Source organism: Scyliorhinus canicula, chromosome 3 (assembly GCF_902713615.1).
Source record: "Scyliorhinus canicula chromosome 3, sScyCan1.1, whole genome shotgun sequence".
NCBI classification, from domain to species: domain Eukaryota; kingdom Metazoa; phylum Chordata; class Chondrichthyes; order Carcharhiniformes; family Scyliorhinidae; genus Scyliorhinus; species Scyliorhinus canicula.
Genome location: NC_052148.1, coordinates 98,674,043 through 98,697,725, shown reverse-complemented (window position 1 = coordinate 98,697,725; position 23,683 = coordinate 98,674,043). Strand labels below are relative to the sequence as shown.

At 46.6% G+C, this 23,683-nt stretch overlaps 1 protein-coding gene across 13 annotated transcripts in view; it reads left to right on the top strand.

The window, feature by feature from the left end:
- pde4d (phosphodiesterase 4D, cAMP-specific) overlaps positions 1–19,938 on the top strand; it is a 1,491,178-nt gene extending 1,471,240 nt beyond the window's left edge. For 11 of the 13 annotated variants that reach the window (XM_038790972.1, XM_038790969.1, XM_038790970.1 and 8 more), the window contains 5 exons: positions 106–205; positions 10,767–10,921; positions 13,294–13,416; positions 14,379–14,561; positions 17,441–17,863. In XM_038790972.1, the coding sequence (XP_038646900.1) occupies positions 106–205; positions 10,767–10,921; positions 13,294–13,416; positions 14,379–14,561; positions 17,441–17,863 (984 nt within the window). Of the gene's footprint in view, positions 1–105; positions 206–10,766; positions 10,922–13,293; positions 13,417–14,378; positions 14,562–17,440 lie in introns of all 13 variants that reach the window. The other 2 variants (XM_038790967.1, XM_038790980.1) reach the window with 1 other exon arrangement.
- The last annotated feature ends 3,745 nt before the right edge of the window (positions 19,939–23,683 follow it).

The window sequence follows — 23,683 nt, the reverse complement described above, 5'->3', positions numbered from 1 at the left end:
AGTTGAAACAATGGCGATATTGTTAAATACAAAATGCTGCTGGAAACATCGTGACCTGTTTTCATTCTTCCCAATGTGACAGATTTGCACATTTTTTTTCCATAGGCTGTATTCACGGATCTTGAGATCCTTACTGCAATATTTGCCAGCGCTATTCATGATGTAGATCACCCTGGGGTGTCAAACCAGTTTCTTATTAACACAAGTGAGTATATTCTTATCATTTAATTGTCTATTGGCAGTATTCAGTGCATAAGGCACTATCTGGCTTTGGAGAGGGAGGAGGTTTCTTTTGAATATTTCCTTTTGCCTGTCAAAATTATTTCTGTTTCGGAGTGAGATAGTCGAGAATCTGCCCTCTTCTGTGGACCATGGGAAACACCAGACAGGCACCAAGTGCTTCTTCGCAGGTAGAGTGGGAAAATAGAAACAAAACTAATTAGAGAGAGACATTGCGTACCTTGCAGTGGATTATTTTACAGTAAAACTGTCAGGAGATGAGAGAAGGTCAGCCTGCTCCCTCGTAAAGTAGGGAGCAGACAGATCACAGGATAATTACGGATGAATACGGTTGTTTGAACATCCTGAAACATCCATCCAATTAGATTTTAGTCCCACCTCCAACTGAACTGTGACATCCAGCTGGAAGAATTTGGGGAAGGCAGAAGGAGACTGAACCCCAGCAGCTAGTTGCCGTGTGGGAGTTGGTGAGCATTCATTGAGGGTAGTTTTTGTGCCTAAGGTATGGTCAGGGAATGGCAAGGAGGGAGAGAAGAAAATATCGCAAATATTGGGTCCAAGCAAAATGATAGAATGGAAAAACATTATAGACTAAAAATGACACTAAGTGAGAAGTGATCTCATGATGCTGGCAGATGTGTGCTTGTTTGCTGCCACTTCTGGAAATGGCTTCTTGTGCCCCAGGACATTGTGCACATCTCAGCCCCATGAGCAGTTAGTAAGGTGAAAAACATTTCAACAGAGATTAAAAATAAAAAAGATCACTAATTTAAACTTACGAATGAGCACATGCTGGGGGGATCTTACCAACCATGCACAGGCGCAGGTTGGTGGGGTAACTTTGAGAATCGCCCTACGGGCTGGCCCACCCAATATGTTCCCAATTTTGCCGGAGGAGGATGGGCAACAAGAGTGGCTACCCACCCAGCAGTGGCAGTTAGCCAATTAGTGTCAAGTAACCAACCACTTGGGGACAGATTGGTGACACAATCACAGCTGACATACAGTAATCCATGCTGAGATAAAGCCCTCGGGTCCCTGGCGGTGACAGGGTGGGGGCCCAGGGAACCGTCCTTTATTTAAATTGCTATGGATCCTCTCATTGGACAATCTTGGTGCTGTTGTACTCATTTCCCTTGATTGATAAGATCACGTGGTCGGGAAGCCGGTAAACATCAAGATCCGCGTTTGGCCTTGACAGAAAATTTTCAAAGGCGGTAAGATTCTGCCAGCGTGACATCACTCAGTTTTAACAATTATTTTTTTTAAAACAGACTCAGATTCATCATCTACAAAAGCTTTTAACCATTTCAACTTTAATTCTAGAATCTAAAAATTTAAGAGGAATTTCAGGGGCAGCACTGTAGCTTCACAGCGCCAGGTTCGATTCCCGGCTTGGGTCACTGTCTTTTCGGAGTCTGCACGTTCTCCCCATGTCTCCGTGGGTTTCCTCCGGGTGCTCCGGTTTCCTCCCACAAGTCCCGAAAGGCGTGCTTGTTAGGTGAATTAGACATTCTGAATTCTTCCTCAGTGTACCCGAACAGGCGTGTGACGACTAGGGGGCTTTTCACAGTAACTTCATTGCAGTGTGAATGTAAGCCTATTTGTGACAATAAAGATTATTAAAATATTATTATTAAAAGACAGGCAAAAAGTAAGCCGAAACAAGCACGGTTGTGCTGACATGTTGCAAAAAAAAGGTTTCGGGGTTGAGTTCTACAGAATTCTGTGACTTTTTATTGTGGAATATTTTGTGTCAGATTGTAATAATCTGAGTGTGTGCTGATCCTGTGGTTGACCAGATGACGTCTTTTTATATTAATAATTTTTTAAAAACAGATTAGCATAGTGGTTACAGTGAAGAGATCACAAGGATAACAAGTACACTTGAATGCTATGGTGCTAAATAGGCAGATGGCACAGGGATTTATTTACATACACAAAATCCAGAACAGCCAGTGTTCTTATAAAAAAGTTTAAACCCATGTCACATTACCATAATGTTCTCTATATGCATGGAATTCAAAATTATATTTTTCCCCCACTCCAGACTACTTAATACGACTCCCAAGTTTTTTTAGAGGTACCTCTATTAGGATTGGACAGGCACAAGATTAGAGAATGCTGGAAAAATTCAGCAGGTCTGGCAGCATTTGTACGGAGACAATGTTTCGAGTCCATTTGATTCTTCATCAGAACTAATGAGAGGGAAAATGTGTTGGTTATTAAACTGTAGCTGGAAGAGATTCCAAAAAGATGCATCATGGGATCGCAGAATTGTTACGGTGCAGAAGGAGGTCATTCGACCCATCATGTCTGCACTGGCTCTCCAAACGCATGGCTTTGTGCCATTCCCCTGCCATTTCCCGCACATATGCACATTGTTTCTATTCAGGTAGCCATCTAATTCCCTCTTGGCTGCCTCGATTGGACCTTCCTCCACCACACTTCCAGACAGTGCATTTCCAGACGCAAACCACAAGTTGTGTGGAAAAGCTTTTTTCTCACATCACATTTATTCTTTTGCAAATCACCTTAAATCTGTGCCCTCTCATTCTTGATCCTTTTTGCAAGTGAGTTTCACCCTATCTACTTTGCACAGCCCCCTCATGATTTTGAACAACTCTATCAAATCTCCTCTCAGCCTTCTTCTCTCCAAGGTGAACAGTCCCAACCTCTCCAATCTATCTGCAGAACCATTCTTGTAAACCTCTTCCGCAGTCTCTCCAATGCATTCTAAAGTGTGGCACCCAGAACTGCACAGAATATTGCAGCTGAGGTCTTGGATAGGTTCAGCATAACATCCTTGCCCTTGTACTCTATGCCCCTATTAGTAAAGTCCAGCTTACTGTATTCTTTATTAACTGCTCTCGCCACTTGTCCTTCCACCTTCAATGATCTATGCACATATACACCCAAGTCCTCTAGCCTTGCACCCCTTTTAGATCCTTGAGCAACCTGAGAACAAGAGACATATGGCCTGCTGTGTGTGTGGGGGTGTGGGGGAGGCATAGTGGGGGGAGGGGGCGGGTTGGGGGGGTGAAGGGGAGGACCTTTGCATTGAAACAATAAATGTACAAGGTGATTGAGGTTTTTGGATATTGGGATGAACATGTTGATATGAGGAATTGTTGAGGTTTCCTGTTCATGTTTCCATTTTTGCTGTTCTTATTCAGTTGAATATTTTGCAAGTTTGGATCTGGCTTTAGATTTATGTGGGTTATTGTTCTAACTGTTGTGAAAATACATAACTCCCTATTGGAGTACTGTGTTTTAAGGGGGTTTTATACTTTGGATGAGATCCACTGGCTGCATTGCGCCCAAAAAGTAGCTCAGCGTGGCCAGTAGATGTCGCAAGATCCCTCTTCCATTGTGGGTGGGATCACTTTCTGGCAAATCTCCATATTAGAGCGAAACAGCTAGTCTCGCTTTATTATGCGTTCCTGAGATCTAACCAATATGTGGGGGCGCGATTCTCCGCTCCCGCGGAAAATCGCGACGGCCGTCGTGAAATCGGCCGACTTTCACGACGGCCTGATACGCCCAGCTCACGAGCTATTCACGCCCCGGAAATGGGCGAGGACCGGGGCCACGGACCTCACGTGAAAAATTACGGCATAACCCTGCGACGCCTGAATGACGACCCGACGACACCCACGTGACGCCGCTCTGCATCGTCAAAAGGCGCGAGCGACGGGCAGCACGGTGGCACAGTGGTTAGCATTGCTGCCTACGGCGCTGAGGACCCAGGTTCGAATCCCGACCCTGGGTCACTGTCCGTAAGGAGTTTGCACATTCTCCCCGTGTCTGCGTGGGTTTCACCCCCACAACCCAAAGATGTGCAAGATAGGTGGATTGGCCACATTAAATTGCCCCTTAATTGGAAAAAATAATTGGGTACTCTAAATTTAATTTTTAAAAAACAAAAAAATTTAAAAAAGGCGCGAGCGAGCACAGCAACGGGAAGAGAAAGATGTCGGAGCCACGGAGGGCCGCCCCGAGGTTTGGAGAGGCCGATATCGAAGCGCTCCTGGATGGGGTGGAGCGGAGGAGGAGCATCATCTGCCCTAGAAGAGGGCACAGCCACCCTGCCAGCGTAGTGCGACGGGCCTGGCGTGAGGTGGGCACTGCCGTGAGTGCAGTGGGGCAGATCCCTCGGTCTGGGTGCAATGCGGGAAGAAGCTCCACGACCTCACCAGGGCTGCCAGGGTAAGTGCCAAGAGGGTGCCCCCGGGTCACAACAATCCTCTCCCCCCCCCCATGTACTTAATCACCCACCTCCCCCCTGGCACGAGGATGAGGGGGAGGGGGGCAGTGAGTGGAGGGTGGTTTACCAAGTAGTCACAGACCTACATGAGTGCTGCGACCCCCTGGAGAGATGCAATGGTTTAGTTACAGCTTGACCCCACAACCTTCTCCAATATGGGAACGCCCCGATGATACCTGCCGAATTAATGATCTATCTATGCCCCCCAACAGGACAAGACCGCTCACAATACCCGGGAGCATAACAGGAGCAGAGGGGGTTCGCCCATTTTCCACCCCCTGACCACGTTTGAGCAGAGGGCACTGGACCTTGCTGGGGGATCTGCCACCCGGGAGGTCGCGCAATGCAAGGTTGGAGGTGCTGAACCCAGTGAGACAACCCTGCATGACAACCCCCCCCCCCCCCCCCCCCATCCTCTGTCCCTTCACACTCTGCCCACTGGACACCCCCCCCCACCCCATCCTCTGTCCCTTCACACGCTGCCCACTGGACACCCCCCCCATCCTCTGTCCCTTCACACGCTGCCCACTGGACCCCCCCCCATATCCCCATCCTCTGTCCCTTCACACTCTGCCCACTGGACCGTCCAACGCCCGGCCGAGCGTTTCTAAATAACCCCGTTTCATTCTCTTCCCTAGGACGTGCTGCCGAACAACCAGGGCTGTCCAGACAAAGACGAGCACCTGCCACCACCACCACCGCACCCAGGGCCGCACGCCAGAGGGTGCCGGGAGCACAGTCAGGGGTGCCATCCTCCCAAACAGATTCTGTGGAGCAAGAGGCGCAGAGGACGGTGACAGAGGGAGAGGGAGACATGGGCTGCCAACGCCCTGCGGCCACTCATCAGTGGGCCGATGACCCCGACGACATTTGTACGGACGAGGACCTCGAGCTTGCGGCACTGCTATCTCCCACACCATCCACCATCCCAGAGACACTCACCTCGGTTGGGCAATTCAGTGATGAGGCTCCCAGGTCACGGTCTGGTTCGCACAACACAGCTGAGCTGGTACAGCAGGTGGAGGTCGGAGCAGCCAAGGGGCTGGACGGTCGGAGGGCAGCCCAGGCCCAGCATCCAGCTGCCACCCAGACGTTTCCTGGGTTCCTGGATTTACTTGACCCACCCACACAGCCGATGCATCTCGAAACCCAGGGACACAATGACGGGATGAGGTCCGTCTTCCAGCAGCTGCAGACGCAGTTAGAGGAGTCGAACCGCGTCCAGGAGCAGGGAGTGGTGCCGCTCATGGCAGCCACCCAGGCCAACACCGCACAGGTGGCATCCGCGGTCGAGGCAATGGGTGAAACGGTTTTGGCCATGGGTCAGGTTATGCAAGGCGTTGGGCTTCATTTGCATGCATCATCCTCGGCCCTGGACAGGGCTGCCCTCTCACAGGCAGCAATGCGCCAGAGCCAACATGACATTGCCGGCTCGCTGCGGGCCTTGGCCGAGTCCCACCAGGCCATGGCCCAGTCGTAGCACGCCATGGCACAGTCCCAGCAGGAAGTGGCACAGTCCCACAAGTCAGTTGCGGAGAGCATCAACCGCCTGACACACGTGCTGGATGGCATCGCGCACTCACAGGTTGAGGTCGCACAGTCCTTGGCGGGAATGTCTCACTCCCTGGACTCCGTCTCTGCGAACCTTCGGACCCTGGTCGATACCGTTGCAGGCCTCCAGGACTGGCAGCGCCAGGTGTCGGTGGGGCGACAGGGTAACTCCCCGCTCGCACCTCCGTCCAAAAGTGAGGCCCGGGGGCCTCCGGACTCCCCGAGGGAGGAGGAGGTTTCGGGGCCCATCCCATTAACTCCATCACGGGACGTCCCGGGACGCTCGGCCTCCCCCTGTCCCATCCCTGGTGCATCGGGTGGGCAGCAGGCAGAGCAGGGTGGCACCACGTCATCCGAAACGCCCGCAGAGCAGCCTGGCCCATCAAGGCCGGGTCGCCCCAGGAAACAATTGCCGACGGGGAGACATGTCAAAGGGGTCGATTCGCAGCAGTCCTCCTCCACTCCTGCTGTATCATCTGAGGAATCACTTAGACGTAGTGGTAAGGCAACGAAGAGGGACACAAAGTAAGTTGGCATGGGTGAAGGGCACAGATTAGTTGTTGGGGCTAGGGCATCTGTAAACGATGTTAACCATTAAACTCACTGTTGCACCTAGCTTGTAAGACTGTGTGATTTTTCCGCTGCCACAGGGATCGTGATGGTGACCGTGTGTCGCTGGGGTTGACAAGCTGCATCGTGATGTTGTGCAGTGCACAGCAGTCCACAACAATGCAAGCGACCCTGTCGGGCTGGTACCCTCCGGAGTGGTCCAGGCACCTAAATCTCATCTTCAGAAGACCAAGGCAGCGCTCCACCACACCCCTGGTTGCTGCATGGGCCTCGTTGTATTGGGTTTCCACATTGATCTGAGGCCTCCATATAGGCGTCATCAGCCAACCTCAGTGGATAACCCCTGTCGCCCAGCAACCAGTCCCTCAGCCGGGAGGGCCGTCCCTCAAACATTGCAGGGATGTACGACTGCGCCAGAATGTAGGCGTCATGCACACTCCCCCCCCACCCACCCCCCAATGCTGCTCAACGACTGCCAACTCCTCGGCCATTCCCTCTGCTGCTGCAGCTGGCCCTGCATCCACTGCGGGTTGTGGCTGTGGATGCTGCTCCATCTCCAACTGCAGTGCAGCGGCGCCAACCACTGCGCAGAACATAGCCGTTCTGTTCGCATACATTGTGCTAACCTACAGAAGGGTGGTGGGGGCAGAGAAATGACATGTTAGATGGAGGTTATTGGACACCTCGGAAGCCGCCTGCCACGGGATACCTGTGTGTCCCGGTGGACTGGTCGCGCTGCTGTTACGCGGCCAGCCTAACCCCTGGTCACTTTCTGCATCCAACGGGCAGTTAACTACGTCCTCCTCACCGGTGCGTCAGTGTCCTGTGGCTGTACGCCACAGGGCAACCAGCGGCCGTGTCCTCGTGACCATCATGCCATGGCAGGGCGGCTGACATTTTGTAACCGGGGGTGGACGAGTCACTCCCTCCCTCCCTCTGTCCCCCTCCCTCCCCCCTCACCCCCTTCTCCCCTACCCTCCTCCTCTCCCTCCCTCCCTCCCTCTCTCCCTCTCCCCCTCCTCTGTCTCCCCCCCCCCCCCCCCCCCCCCCCCCCCACTGTTCGCTGCCTTCTCGGGGATGCCTTCCTCGGTCTACCCAGACTCCGGCGGTCCGCTCACCTCCTCGCTCCTCTCGTCAGCCAGCACGACTTTAAAAAGCAGGTGTGATAGCCGGCGTCATAACCTGGCGTCACGACATCGGGACTTCGGCCCATCCCGGCCAGAGAATAACGGGGGGCCAGATAGTCGGCCGTTTGGCCTTATCGGGGTGTTTGACGAGGTTTTGACCATGGGAAAACCGATGTTAAAATTCTTCTCGTTTCGGAGAATAGCGGGAGCGCGTCGGACCAGTGGGGGAATTATTTTGTACATATATAGCGGAATCGGCTCCGTTGAATGAGGAGGAGGTGAAATGGGAGGGTGAATTGGGTCCTATTCTGGATGATGAGGTATGGAGCGGGGCCCTTCACAGGGTCAACTCCATGGGCTCGGCTTAGTCTAATCCAATTCAAGGTGGTGCACAGGGCTCATGTGACCAAGGCATGGATGAACGGATTCTTCTCTGGGGTGGAGGACAGGTGTGAGCGTTGTTCTCAGAGGCCGGATAACCATACTCAAATGTTCAGGTCTTGTCCCAAGTTTAAGCTTTTGGGTCTCTTTCTTCAACACCATGTTGATCTGGAGCATTGTCCACTGGTGGTCAGTTTTGGGGTATCAGACTTGCTGGTGCTGCAGGCGGGGTGAAGGCAGATGTCCTTGCCTTTGCCTTGTTAATAACCTGGAGACAAATTCTGCTTGGGTGAAGGTCTCCTAGTTCCCCCAGAGCCTCGGCTTGGTTGGGTGACCTCATGTCATTCTTACATTTGGAGAAGGACAAGTACACCATTAGGGGTTGGTAGAAAGGTTCTACCTAAGATAGCAGCCAGTCACCATCAGCTGTTAAGGGATTTAGTTTGGTTTTGGGGTGTTAAGTTAATTTGTGCTTTTGATTGTTTGTCGTGTTCTTTGAGATTGTAAGTTGGGCTAATTGCTTTATCATGAACAATTTTCAATACGCATATAAATAAAAAATAAGTAATTAAAATGGTTGATCTTTAGAGCCAGATTTTTGCAAAGGCTTCACCGAGTGTCAGGTTCTGACTGAAAACCTCCATGTAGCTCTCCACACGTACAGCCGAGTTTTCAGATCATCTACAGACACACTTGACAAAAGAAATGGGGGACATGGTTTACACCATCACTGTGGGGGGGGCGAGAGAGATTGGGACGCCACCTTTAAAAGGCGCCTCGATCAGCACTAAAAATAAACTTCTGTACTCCCCGGATGCATTGGAGCGACATGCCCACCACCACAGTCTCAGGGGCATTCCCTCCCCTTTCCCCCACCACCAACGCAGTCTCAGATTTCATGAATGGATGTTTTCCTCTCTATTAAATGTGTATGAGTGAGAGCTGTATTAGAGCGGAGAAGTTTATTTTTCTTTTCATCTCCACATGGCTCCTAAGCTCTTCCGATAGTCGATATTGGGTAGGTGGATATGGAGGTGACTGACATGTGGATATAAGATGCGATGGGGGTAATAAGGGAGCTTTGGGATGGGTCAAGGATATGAGTTGGCATGGAACGACCATGGGGGGGGGGGGGGGGGGGGGGGGGCGGTATTAGAGGAAATGGGAATTGGGGGTGAGAGCTAGAGGGCTTAACAGCTTGTTAGACAACTGGAACAAAATTCCACTGAACTGAGTGGGCCTTCTAACCAGTGTTGCTCGTTCTGGGTGAGTGTGCTTAACACTCAATTTGGCTCTGTTTCGTTACTTAGCTTTGGAGTCGCCAGGTATTGTTAAGATACCGCCACAAGTTTCAAAGTCAAGTTCAAAGCAATAAAACCATACACCAATTAGTAAGTTCAAACAAGACACATTTATTATATTACAGTAATCTACTAATCATGCATATAAACTATAAGACTAGGCTAATCCTACCACTAATAGGCCAAATACTTATCTGGATAAGGGGACTGCCGGATCAGGGAACAACGGCTTCTAGCTTTGTCCTGAGTCCGCAGGCTTCCAGTGGTTATGGTCTAAAGGGGTCAGGAGTGTCTATTCCCGTAGCGTGCATTGTGACTTACTTGCTGGCGGCTTCTGTCCAGACCTCTCCTGCACAAGGTTCTTCTGCTGCAACGGCGTTCTGCTGGGAGGGCTAGTTGGTCAAGGAGAGGCTGACAGAGAGAGCTGGTCAAGGAGAGGCTGACAGAGAGAGTGAGCTGGGGTCGGGGTCTCTATTTTATACTCCTCTCAGGGTCTTGCGCCCACCTGGGCGGACCCTCTATACTCTTGTAATCGATTGGGTCTCTTCCCAATCGATTGATTTGAATTCCCCAATAACGGGACAGTATCTCGATCACTGGGGTGGTTCTTGGGACTTATTGTTTTGGGCTTCTTTGGCGCTGTAAAGTCTGGCCTTCCATTCAATGTATGAGTTAGTGCTAACTTGTGTCTTTTGTGCCTGGGGATCGCCCGGTATCGCCTCATTAATATGCTAACTGTTTCTTTTCATAGCGCTGTCTGGTTTCAGCAACAGCCAAACTGGTTTCTGCAGCAGTCCAATTATACAAGCACTCTGCAAGCTGCTTGCTTTTTGAAACCTGTCCAATTTTCCCTGCATTCCTTGCAATCTTCCATTTTGTGTTTGGGCAGTGGTCACCCCAGGTGGTGGCTACACCAGCCCGCCTCGCTACTTTCCCGCTTTCATGCAACCTACATTCAGTGTTGGCAAATTTGACTCCATCCCACCTCCCTGGAGTAAAAATTGAATAATGGGCTTTAAACCAAGACAGGTGTACCAAGTTGGGAAACATTGCAACTCAAGCTACCCATCTTGGTAATGAAAATCACGTCCCCTTAAGGTTATATTATTAGAATACTTACACGTGTGTGAATACCAGTAATGCCTCAAGACATACTATCCATTTTCAAAATGCCGATAAAGTTTTATTAAGTATGTAGTGTTTTTCAAACTGATGTCATATATATATTATTGGTATTGCATAGACTAAATTAATGTGAATCGTATTCAGATATTTGGTTACATTAACATTCAACCTCTCTCTGTCTTTTTAAATTTATACACTACCCAGATTCAGAACTTGCTTTGATGTACAATGACTCATCAGTCCTAGAGAACCATCATTTGGCTGTTGGTTTTAAACTGTTGCAGGAAGAGAACTGTGATATTTTCCAGAATCTGACAAAGAAGCAAAGACAGTCACTTCGGAAGATGGTCATTGATATTGTAAGTTGAATCCTCAAAGCTTACTATTCAACTGAAGTCTCTATCCTTTTGTTAAAATAGTCTCAAATTAGGTCCAATTTGAATTATGTGTTTTAGTAAATTTTAACGTGGGTGTAAAACATGTGAGAAAAAAAGGCCAACTCTTGGTTTATCTTGTTGATCTTTATTACATAACAGTGTAGTATGGCTCCAGATAATGAATTATAATTAGCGATGAAACCTGCAGCCTTTTTCTGTCTTTATCTCTGAAAGCACACTGGTCAGCACTTGGCTAGATTGTGTAGCTGTCAATGGCTAACACCAATAGCTGATGGCGATATTGCAATTCTCGACCCAAAGATGGTATAAACTACCACAAGTTGTTTTTCCACTTTTTGGGAAGTAACCTCTCAGACCTTGGGAAAAGATTTAACTATTCCAAAGATGAGGGTATAGGCATCTCCTACCTCATTTTGCTTTCACCCCAGAGCATTCACTCTGTGACCAATAAAACTCAAAATAGTTAAATAAAAAAAAGAAGAAAAAAAACTCAAAACAGTTTACTCTGTGCTAACCATAAAATCAAAAGTATCACACATTTGGGGAGATACATTACAGCTTTAAAGTTGGAGTCTTGATATCTGATTTAAATTTAACAAGTATAAGTTAAATACTTCTCAAGGATGAGATTGCGGAGTACTTGGAAGTGGTTGGTAATGTAAGACTGAATCAGCACGGTTTCGTCAAGGGGAGGTCGTGCCTGACAAATCTGTTGGAATTCTTTGAGGAGGTAACAAGGAAATTAGACAAAGGAGATCCAGTGGACACAATCTATTTGGATTTCAAGAGGGCTTTGACAAGATGCTGTACAGAGACAGCTAAATGAGATAAGAGCCATTGGTGTTAGGCGCAAGGTACTCTGGCATGGATAGAGAATTGGCTGACTGGCAGAAGGCTGAAGGCAGAGAGTGGGGATAAAAGGGCCTTTTTCAGGATGGCAGCCGGTGACTAGTGGTGTTCCCCACGGGTCAGTGTTGGGACCACAACTATTCACAATATACATTAATGATCTGGAAGAAGAAACTGAGAACATTGTTAACTAAGTTTGCAGATGGTACAACAATATATAGAGGGACAGGTAATAATGAAGAAGCAGGAAGGCTGCAGAAGGATGTGGACAGGCTAGGAGAGTGGGCAAAGAAGTGGCTGGAATATAATGTGGAAAAGTGGGAAGTTTGGTGGGAAGAATAGAGGCACAGACTAATTTCTAAATGGGGACGGTTTCAGAAATCTGACGCAGTAAGGAACTAGTTCAGAATTCCAGTCAGGTTAACATGCAGGTTCAGTTGGCAGTTAGGAAGGCAAATGCGATGTTTGGATTCATTTCAAGAGGGCTAGAATACAAGAGCAGAGACAAATGCTGAGGCTGTATAAGGCTCTGGTCAGACCCTCTTTGGAAAATTGTGAGCAGTTTTGGGCCCCATAACTAAGGAAGGATGTGCTGGCCTTGGAGGGTGTCCAGAGGAGGTTCACAAGAATGATCCCGGGAATGAAGGGCTTGTCATACAAGCAGTGGTTGAGGACTCTGGGTCTGCACTTGATAGAATTTAGAAGGATGAGGGGGATCTCATTGAAACTTACAGAATACTGAGAGGCCTGGATAGCGTGGATATGGAGAGGATGTTTCCACTAATAATAATAATCGCTTATTGTCACAGGTAAGCTTCAATGAAGTTACTGTGAAAAACCCCTCGTCGCCACATTCCGTCACCTGTTCGAGGAGGCCAGCACGGGAATTGAACCCGCACTGCTGGCATTGTTCTGCATTACAAGCCAGCTGTTTAGCCCACTGTGCTAAATTAGAACCTAAGGGCACAGCCTCAGACTGAAGAGACGATCCTTTAAAACTGAGATGAGGAATTTCTTCAGCCAGAGGGTGGTGAATCTGTATAACTCATTGCCACAGAGGCTGTGGAGGTCAAGTCATTAGTGCCTTTAAGACAGAGATAGGTAGGTTCTTGATTAATAAGGGGCTCAGATTACGGGGAGAAGGAAGGAGAATGGGGATGAGAAACGTATCAGCCATGATCGAATGGCAGAGCAGCTTTAATGAGCTGTCTAATATACAGATTTGCCAAAAGGTGATCCCACCCACAATCGTCAAGTTTTGCATCGCAATGTCTCGCGAGATCAGGTTGCATCTCGAGAGGTGTTGCGAGCCGGTTAGATCCCGGGAGCGGGGTCTCCCAGCTTTCTTCGGCTTTGCTGTTTTTCCGGCGCAGCTTGGCCGTTGGATTGCGCCCTGAGTTTTTACACTTATATAACTTGTAATGTTCCACTGACAACCCCTGTTTTTCTAAACTGAAATATTGATTCATAAATCTTATTTTCAGGTTCTTGCTACAGACATGTCCAAGCACATGAACTTACTGGCTGACTTGAAAACAATGGTAGAAACAAAAAAGGTGACAAGCTCTGGAGTACTCCTCTTGGACAATTACTCAGATAGAATACAGGTATGAAACAATTCATTCAATTCAAAGGGAAAATTAAAACATTAGACAGATTAAAGATGTTTTGTGTAAGGAGAAAATATTCCAAATGTTTATCCGTTGTAATTGTTGGAACTGAGTATTTGTGAAAATTGTAGATTTGCCTATGGATGCATTGCTGACCAATGTTAATCAATTATGCTTGTCTCTGATTGGGGCAGCACGGTAGCATGGTGGTTAGCATAAATGCTTCACAGCTCCAGGGTCCCGGGGGGGGGGGGGGGGTTATTGGGTTACGGGTATAGGGTGGATACGTGGGTTTGAGTAGGGTGATCATTGCTCGGCACAACATCGAGGGCCGAAGGGCCTGTTCTGTGCTGTACTGTTCTATGTTCTATGATTATATTTTGAAAGTGAGTTGAAAACTATACTTTATTTAATGATTTAGGTTCTGCAAAACATGGTACACTGTGCAGACTTAAGCAATCCCACAAAACCTCTGCAATTATACCGACAATGGACAGGGGGGGGGGGGGGGGGGGGGGGGGGCGGGGGTTATTGGGTTACGGGTATAGGGTAGATACGTGGGTTTGAGTAGGGTGATCATTGCTCGGCACAACATCGAGGGCCGAAGGGCCTGTTCTGTGCTGTACTGTTCTATGTTCTATGATTATATTTTGAAAGTGAGTTGAAAACTATACTTTATTTAATGATTTAGGTTCTGCAAAACATGGTACACTGTGCAGACTTAAGCAATCCCACAAAACCTCTGCAATTATACCGACAATGGACAGGGGGGGGGGGGGGGGGGGGGGGGGGGCGGTTATTGGGTTACGGGTATAGGGTAGATACGTGGGTTTGAGTAGGGTGATCATTGCTCGGCACAACATCGAGGGCCGAAGGGCCTGTTCTGTGCTGTACTGTTCTATGTTCTATGATTATATTTTGAAAGTGAGTTGAAAACTATACTTTATTTAATGATTTAGGTTCTGCAAAACATGGTACACTGTGCAGACTTAAGCAATCCCACAAAACCTCTGCAATTATACCGACAATGGACAGATAGAATCATGGAAGAGTTCTTTCGCCAGGGAGACCGAGAAAGGGAAAGGGGAATGGAAATAAGTCCCATGTGTGATGAGCACAATGCCTCTGTTGAAAAAACACAAGTAAGTGCACCTGCAACTTCCAAAGTAATCTCAAACCCTGAATACCAAACAGCAGCGCTATTCTGTACATGGTTGATCAATTTAATTAAAACCTAAACTGCTCAAACAAAATATTTATTAATCTTTCTGAGGTCATCTGAAGAAAATAACATGCCTTCAGAAGGTAGAATCATGGAATGACACAGTACAGTACTTTGTTCAACCCACCATATCTGTCTAACTCTCTGGGAGAGCTATCCAACATGTCCCGTTCCTCTTACCTACAGACCAGTAATTTGTTTCCATTCAAGCATTTATTCAATTTCCATCTGAAAAATTACTATTGAACCTGCTTCTGCTACCTATTAGGCATTGCATTCCACATTCTGATAACTCATTGGTGGTACTAAATCATGGAGACAGGCCCTGTCCCATCAGCTGGGGGGCTGCGAGGGCTCACTTCACCTCTTTTCAGGAAGACCCGTTGCATTAAGTGCCATTCAGGTACTTTGGGCAGTGGTGGGCCTTCCTTGGTCAAGTACCCTGGAGGGCAGAGATTCATTTTTTTAAGATGTTTTTAATTAAGGATTGTTCATTTCTGCAGAAGAAAGTAAGTGTGAACACACGAGAACAAAAACATATACATATATATCTTTCATTGTTTACATCAGTTGTTTTCTGTTATTTGCAAAGGCTACAGCTTGTTTTACTTTCTCCAGTAGGCGATCATTTCTAGCTGGGTCCCCTGCCTCCCTCTTCCTATTTCTCCTGACCCCACTCCCCTTCTAGTCATCTAGTGTGCCCTTTTCTCTCATCAGTTCTTATATCCTGTTCCTATTTGGTTGGTGTGACTTTATTATGTTGTTTATGGGGCATGGTTGGACTCCATGCCTCTTTCTCCCCAACCCCCTGCTTTGTTTGTGTTTGTTGTGTGGCTTTCCTCTGGCTTTCCTCTCCCTACCTTTGGCCTATGGCTTTTAATTAAGGATTGTTCATTTCTGCAGAAGAAAGTAAGTGTGAACACACGAGAACAAAAACATATACATATATATCTTTCATTGTTTACATCAGTTGTTTTCTGTTATTTGCAAAGGCTACAGCTTGTTTTACTTTCTCCAGTAGGCGATCATTTCTAGCTGGGTCCCCTGCCTCCCTCTTCCTATTTCTCCTGACCCCACTCCCCTTCTAGTCATCTAGTGTGCCCTTTTCTCTCATCAGTTCTTATATCCTGTTCCTATTGGTTGGTGTGACTTTATTATGTTGTTTATGGGGCATGGTTGGACTCCATGCCTCTTTCTCCCCAACCCCCTGCTTTGTTTGTGTTTGTTGTGTGGCTTTCCTCTGGCTTTCCTCTCCCTACCTTTGGCCTATGGCTGCTGGCTACCAGCAGGTCTTGGAACAACTGGGTGAATGGCTCCCATGTTTTGTGGAAGCTCACTTCCGACTCCCAGTTGGCAAATTTAATTTTCTCCATCTGGAGAAAATTCCAGTAGGTTGGCCAGTCTGCAGCTTTGGGTGGTGCTGCCAATCACCAGCCAAGCAGGATTCTCTGGGGGTGATCAGGGAGGCAAGGGCATTGGCCGTCCTCCCAATGAAGAGATCTGGCTGTTCTGACACCCCGAAGACTACCACTCTCGGGCATGGCTCCACCCTCATTCCCACCACCCTGGGCATTGCCTCGAAGAAGGCTGTCCAGAACCCGACAAGTCTGGGGCAAGACCAGAACATGTGAGCCTGGTTGGCGAGGCCTCCTTGACACCATTCGCATTTGTCCTCCACCTCCGGGAAGAACTTGCTCATTCAGGTTCTGGTTAAGTGGGTTCTGTGTATCACCTTCAGCTGCATTAGGCTTAGCCTGCACATGTGAAGGTGGAATTGACCTTGTACAGTGCTTCACTACAGTGGCCCCCTATATTTCAAACCCTGCGTCTTCCTTCCACTTTTCCCTTGCCTCGTGCAGTGGAGTACCTGTCCTTCCTATTAGTCGCCCATATATGTTGTCGTCGCAGTTCCCCCTCCCTAGGATGTCCGCGTCCAGTAAGTACTCCAACAGCGATCGATGCGGCATTCGTGGTACGTTTTTGTTTCCATATGTAGGAAGTTTTTTACCTGCATGTATCTAAGCTTGTTATCTCCGTCAGCTGAAACTTCTCTCTTAGTTCCTCTCGTGTTGCCAGTCTGTTGTCTGTGTAAAAGTTCCTAACTGCCAACATCTCCAAAATTCTGTCTCCACCTTTTGAAGGTGGAGTCCATTATGGCTGGCACGGACATGTGGTTGTTGCAGATGGGGGCTTTAACGAACATTTGGTCAATCCAAAGTACTGTCGCAGTTGACTCCATGACCAGAGTGTTGCTATCACCACTGGGATTCTTGAGTGTTTGTTCAGTGGGGATGGGAGCGCAGCCCTGACCAGGCCCGAAGGAAGATCCCCGTGCAGAAGCCGTCCTCCATTCACTCCCACTCAGCTTCTGGCTCCTTTATCCACCCGTTTGCCGGTTCCGCAGTTGCAGCCCAGTGGTAATATTGCAAGTTTGTGAGTGACAGGCCCCCTCTCCCTCCCCCCATGGTTCTCTTCTCTGCAGTACCTTTCTTGGTTTTCAGTAATTTTCTCTTGTTTTAACCTCTCTGATTCTCCCACTTGCCCACTCCTGAAGCCTAAAATCAACAGCAGTATCATCAGCTGGCATAAAAGCATGATAAAGCATGACATTCTGCAAATACTGGTGCCATCACATTTCATTCTTAAATATTTGCAGAACTTGTATCACGGGGCAAGATTATTTTACTAAGCTAAATATGGCAATCACAGGAGAAGGTTATTATTGGTGGAGAAACCTCATGTAATGAAAAACATTCACAGTTGTAACGGCAAGACTAATTTTCATTTGCTTTCTAACAGGTGGGTTTCATTGACTACATTGTCCATCCTTTGTGGGAGACATGGGCTGACCTAGTCCATCCTGATGCGCAGGACATGTTGGATACACTGGAGGATAATAGAGAATGGTATCAGAGCACAATTCCACAGAGCCCTTCACCTGTCCCTGAAGTTGATGGGGAAGGACGGCCAGGACAAGTGGACAAGTTCCAATTTGAGTTAACACTAGAGGAAGATTGTGAATCAGATACTGAAAAAGACAGTGGTGGTAGTCAGGGCGATGATGACAACAGCTGTAGTGACTCCAAGACTCTTTGTACCCAAGACTCTGAATCAACAGAAATTCCACTGGATGAGCAAGTTGATGGAGAAGAGGTTCCATCAGAGACCTCTAGGGAGCAGGAGGCAGAGGAGGAAGAAGAGGAGACGGTTGTAGGTACATAACAATGTTGATGGAAAAGGTATCTTGGAAGCAGCTTCCGAGCACATGTGTAGCTACAGCCAAGGCCAAGTTTCATCCTCATCTACTAGTACTTTGTATATGACAAAGCCTAGAATCATCTAGATGACTCTGTACTCAGGAATAAAATGTCAGAATTTCAGCTCCACACCATCATTAAAGCATGGGGAATCCATTTCAAAACTGGTTGATCATGACTAACATCAGATTTATGAATCTGAAATAGGAATGGATCACTTTTGGTGGGACAAAAATATTAAACCAAATGTGGGTTTTGTTTTCACAAAGCTGTAGAGGTTTGAGCTTTTTTCATTTACAGATGAGAATAAAGTACGGAAATCCATTCATGAGATTAAGCCAAGGACACTGGTTTCAGCAAATGTTATAGCGATGAAGTTTGAAATACACAATATTATATGAGACTGGAATCGGCGAAGATCTGTAACCAGTAGGAAGATCGATCATTTATGGAAATCATGAGATGTTTTATAATTTCAAGTCTTCCTTGAAACCTGACTGTAAAACTGTACAGCTATAAGCTGTGCTGACCTCTTTTTGTATCATATGAAATACAGAGAACTTTTTTAGATTTTACTTTTATTAATACAGATTTATGGACGTGTTATATTTAAAAATACATTGAAGTTTCATCTGTTATTAGATATTACAAGTAACTTGCAAGTTCTCTGTACAGTTCTGTAATGCTGAGTACAAGTAGTTCTCTACCATCTTACACCTTGTCATTTTTTCACCATGATACCATATCAAGCAGTTATTTTCTGGGGGCAAAACACAATTGCCACACAGCCTAGATTGCTACTTGTTTCTCGATTTTCCTTTACTTTAACAACTGTGTTTAAAGGCATTGGATTCAAAGTAAACACATTATTTATATGCTGCCGAGACAGTTACCGGAAACACCTTGAAAGCAGACAATCAACCTTGATAGGCCATCTCAGGAGTTGGGGGTAAAATGCACTGAATTTCAGAACACTCACATTTTCTTGCCAAAATGTGCTCTTGGGCTGTGCACTGCTTGTAAAAAAGATACATACAATGTTACATTGCATTAAATGGCTTTAAGATTCCAGTAAAGTATTTCCATATTGTGCAATGTTGTGTAGGCTACTGTATAGCAGTATGCAGAGTCTCCAAATTAGTACACTTAAGCTTGCAAGTTACTGTATCAATATAAAGCTTTCTCTGCCTCTTCCTGCTCCCCTTCTCCCCCCACATGGATATCATGGTGAGTGTGTGTAGATGGGAAAAAATATAAAACTTGAATAGGTCTGGCTGTTAAAGAGCACCTATTGAATGAGGATATTTTACTGCATTATTTAATTTTGTTGCCATATCTTCTTTTTCCTCACCAGATGACCTTACTTGTAATCCAGTCTTGTTTGTCTCTGTTTACAACCATGTATTTATTGAACTGTACATACTGTAATGTTTATTGTAAATTATTGATTCTTATTATAACATAATTCCTAATGGGTGGTGTTACTGTATTGGAAACTCCTGGTGAACGACTGAATATACTTATTCCTGTAAATTTGTCTTCTGTAATATTATGTCACCTATAGCTTGGCTGAGGAGAAATTTGAGGAAATCGACACTCGATGTGGAACGGTTGCAGGTCTTTGGCCCCAGGGCTGTGCCTTAACTTTCTCCAATAATTTACTGTCTGCTGCATTTTAAAACGTACTAGCTGAGTGGCAGTTCGATGAAAGGAGAGAGATCCTCCTTTTTTGACACGTAAACTGTAGATTTCAGCAGCCCTGGCCCAAAGGAATTGGACTTTCTGTTTCTTGAATTAAATAGTAATAAAGGGATTATACAGACAAAATGTTATCTACAGAGACACCTGAACAATTTATTTTGTTTTGAATATGTCTTTAGAGCACCAAGTTGTCTAGAGGTTACAAAAGAAGAATATTTCAATGTTTTCCTAGTCTCTTACAGTCTATGGTATAGTACTGTATATCATGCTGAGAAACCTTCATAAAATGTTTTTATATGCAATGAAAAAAATAAAAGCATGAATTGATTCTACTTAAAACCATTCTAGTTTCCTTATTTTTAAAAAATAAATTTAGAGTACCCAATCAATTGTTTCCAATTAAGGGGCAATTTAGCATGGTCAATCCACCTAGCCTGCACATCTTTGTAAGAAGTCTTACAACACCAGATTAAAGTCCGACAGGTTTGTTTCAAACACTAGCTTTCGGAGCACTGCTCCTTCCTCAGATTCACCTGAGGAACGAGCAGTGCTCCGAAAGCTAGTGTTTGAAACAAACCTGTTAGACTTTAAGCTGGTGTTGTAAGACTTCTTACTGTACTCACCCCAGTCCAGTGCTAGCATCTCCACATCATGCACATCTTTGGGTTGTGGGGGGCGAAACCCACGCAAACACGGGGAGAATGTGCAACCTCCACACAGAGAGTGACCCAGAGCCGGGATCGAACCTGGGACCTCGGCTCCATGAGGCAACTAGTTTCCTTATTAATACACATAAAGCAGAATAACGGTGAAGCAGTTGTAAAGGGTACCCAAATTATAGACAATAGCAAATTACCACTGCCGCCAAAGACCAGTTTTACCCCCATCACATTTTATAGCTAGGTCAAGGTAAAATGCCATAGATTCTGAGTATCAATCATATTTTGTTACTTAATTATACAGCTTATATCAAAACATTACTGAATATCCATTGCTCTTTTAATGCATCGAGCTGAACAAAGAAAAGCATTTTTTTCTGTTTATCTTTTTAAAATTAATTGAATTGCCTGCTATAGATTTCCTGTTCACGATTCCTGACTGGAATTTAGGATACAGTCTCCCAGACCTGATCTGCCTGACTGCATAGTGTACAACGTAATGACTACAAAGCTATGTCATGCTCACACTATGTGGCATTAAAACACCAACCTGTTCAGCAAAGACCACGGAAGGATTTCAGAGTTGTCGCAAGGCTATCTCCCTTTAGTTTATGAAATTATGATTGTTCAATTTTCAACTGACTGGAAGTTTTGCAGTTTTTACCTGAGACAGAGCAGATAAGTGTTTTCTGCAGAGAAAAATAAGTGAGAGCACTTTACTGCCGTTGATGTGGTCCAAGAGCTGTCAATCGTAGCTGGATGATTATGAACATTGAGGTTAGCTTCACAGCTGGCAAATTGAAATACGCTCCTGTGTGAAGGGAAATGAGATTAAACAATTCAGACAGCTGGCTGTGTGCAAACTGTCAATCACAGTCTAGTAAAATCAATTTCACATTGATGTGAATTGAAACCCTCCAGATCAAAGATGCAAGGGGGTTTAATCCCAGTTGAAGCGGTTTTGCCTTTCTAAGAATTTACGTGTGCTGTTTCCTCTGCCTGAGCCAGTGGATGTATTACACGAGTGAGTTTTAAAGCAGTGATTATTTCCACTGCCTCTGGATTACTCTCGCTTCCAGGCAGGGGTCTCTGTAATTGGAGGCTCCAGGCAGGGGTCTATTATGAGGGAGGTCTCTCTTGAGGGGGGATATCTGGTAGGAGTCTGTCTGATGGGGGTGTCTCTGTTGGGGGGCTCTCCTATGTGGGTCGCTGGTGGGAGGGTCTCTGGTGAGCGGCTACCTTAAGGGGGGGGTCTCTGGTGGGGTCTCTAATGGGGGAGTCTCTGATGGGGGGTCGCATCACCCTCGTGCTGTGGGGCCCCAGAAAATCACATTGTGGGGGGGGGGTTGGGGGGGAATGGGCCACTCGACCTCGCTATTGGGCTGCCCACTCAAAATGGCAGATTCCTCTTGCAATCTCTTGCATGGCAAGGGACAGTGAAACGCCTCTGATTTACTCTCCCAACACAAGTGCAGTTCTCATAATCTCCCAAACAGAGAATTCTGGCCATTATGTCTGGAGATAACAAAGACGTGGATGAGGGTTTCTGCAGCAGATGAATTGAGGGGGAGCCAGAGAGGTGTAATGTTACAGAAGTGGAATTAGACAGATTTAGTGGTAGCACAGATATGTTTAGTCAACTCTGAAATTGCCTTTACTTATGTTTAATGCACTAGCTTCAGGCTCAGGTTTTCACCACAAGTCAAATGTGAAATTCTAGAGGATCCATTACCGTGAGGCCATTAATTAATCCTAAAATTTTACAATCCACCTACCCTGCACATCTTTGGGTTGTGGGGGTGAGGCCGACACAGACACAGGGAGAGATCAAGAGCTTTTAATTCTGTCTTTTTACCATTCTTCCCTACTTTGACCTCATTGATTGGTGTTTTATAATGTTTATACCCTGCTCTGTTTGTTCCTGTCACTCTGGGTATCATTACCCTATTATTGCTTTGTCCTTTTTCTTTAACTTTCCCAACCCCTCCTTATATTAACCCTCCTCCCACCTCCAACTATTTAGTTTAAAACCCACTATAGCCCTAATTATGTGAGTCACCAGGACACTGGTTCCAGCACAGTTCTGGTGAAGGCCGTACAGATGGTACACCACCCTCATTTTCGAGCACTGGTGCCAGTGCCCGACAAATCAAAACCCACTTCTCCCAAATCAATCTGTGAGCAACAGATTAAACTCTCTCACCTCATTTACCTTCTGCTCAGGTAGTAATGCAGTGATCGTTACCTTTGTGGCTCTGTTGTTAAATTTATCTCCGAGGTGTTCAGAGAACCCATTGTGTCTCTCCGAGTGTGCCATTCTCTGGCCTTTTAAAACTTATTTCAGGGGATATGGGGGCTGCTGGCAAGGCCGGCATTTGTTGCCCATCCCTAATTATCCTTGAACCAAGTAGCTTGCTAAGCCATTTCACAGTAAACCAAATTACTGTGGATCTGAAGTCACATGTAGGCCAGACCAGGTCGGGATGGCAGATATCCTTCCCTAAATGGCATTAATAAACACAATCAATGATAGCTTCATATGGTCGCTGTTACTGAGATTAGCTTTCTATTCCAGATTTATTAATTGAATTTTTATCAGCTGCCGTGGCGGGATTTGAACCAATGTCCCCAGTGCACTAGCCTGGGCTTCTGGATTACTAATTCAGTGATATTACCATAATACCACCATTTTCCTGTAACCCTCCACATCGTTCTTTTTCAGGTAACAGTCTGGTTCTATTCTAAATGCTCAAACCTGTCTCCATCACACACAGGCAGTGCATTCCAGCAATCCTAAAGTGGCAGGAGACAATACAATCTCCATGGCACTTGAGGCTGAGTGTGCAAAAGACAGACTGGCAGAAGAAACGCTGCCCCCTTCAGAAGCACCCTGAGAGGCCCTTCCTGATGGCTGCAACTGCTGTACAACCTCTGCCATGAGGTGCAATTGGGCCTTTCTGCCTTCCTGATGGGGACCTGTTGCTGGATGAGTCCAGGCTCTCAAGTACCCCTGTCGGCACAGAACCGGGGTAATCGAGCGCAGGTCAGTGCGCATCTCCACGATTGTGTCTGCAACTGCCCCTCCAAGGCAATCACCAGTCTCTCCATGGAGGAAGAATAACAATCTGAAGAGTGGAGTATCACAGTGTTCATGATCTGGATGGACACCTCCAGAGTCTGTGCCAGAATATCCAACCCCTCTCTAACCTCTGCCAAATCTCAACTAACCCAGAACTGGACGTTTAGCACCTATATCCTTACGGACTACTCCAGGGGCTCATCAAACGACTGGGATTCAGTATCTGGATCATCTCACCCACTCCTCCGAGTGCCAGAGGTCTGCTTCAACGTACTCTCCAATAGTTGCACAGGCTCTTTCGAAGGGTTGGTGCAGACTCGATGGGCTGAATGGCCGCACTGTAAGA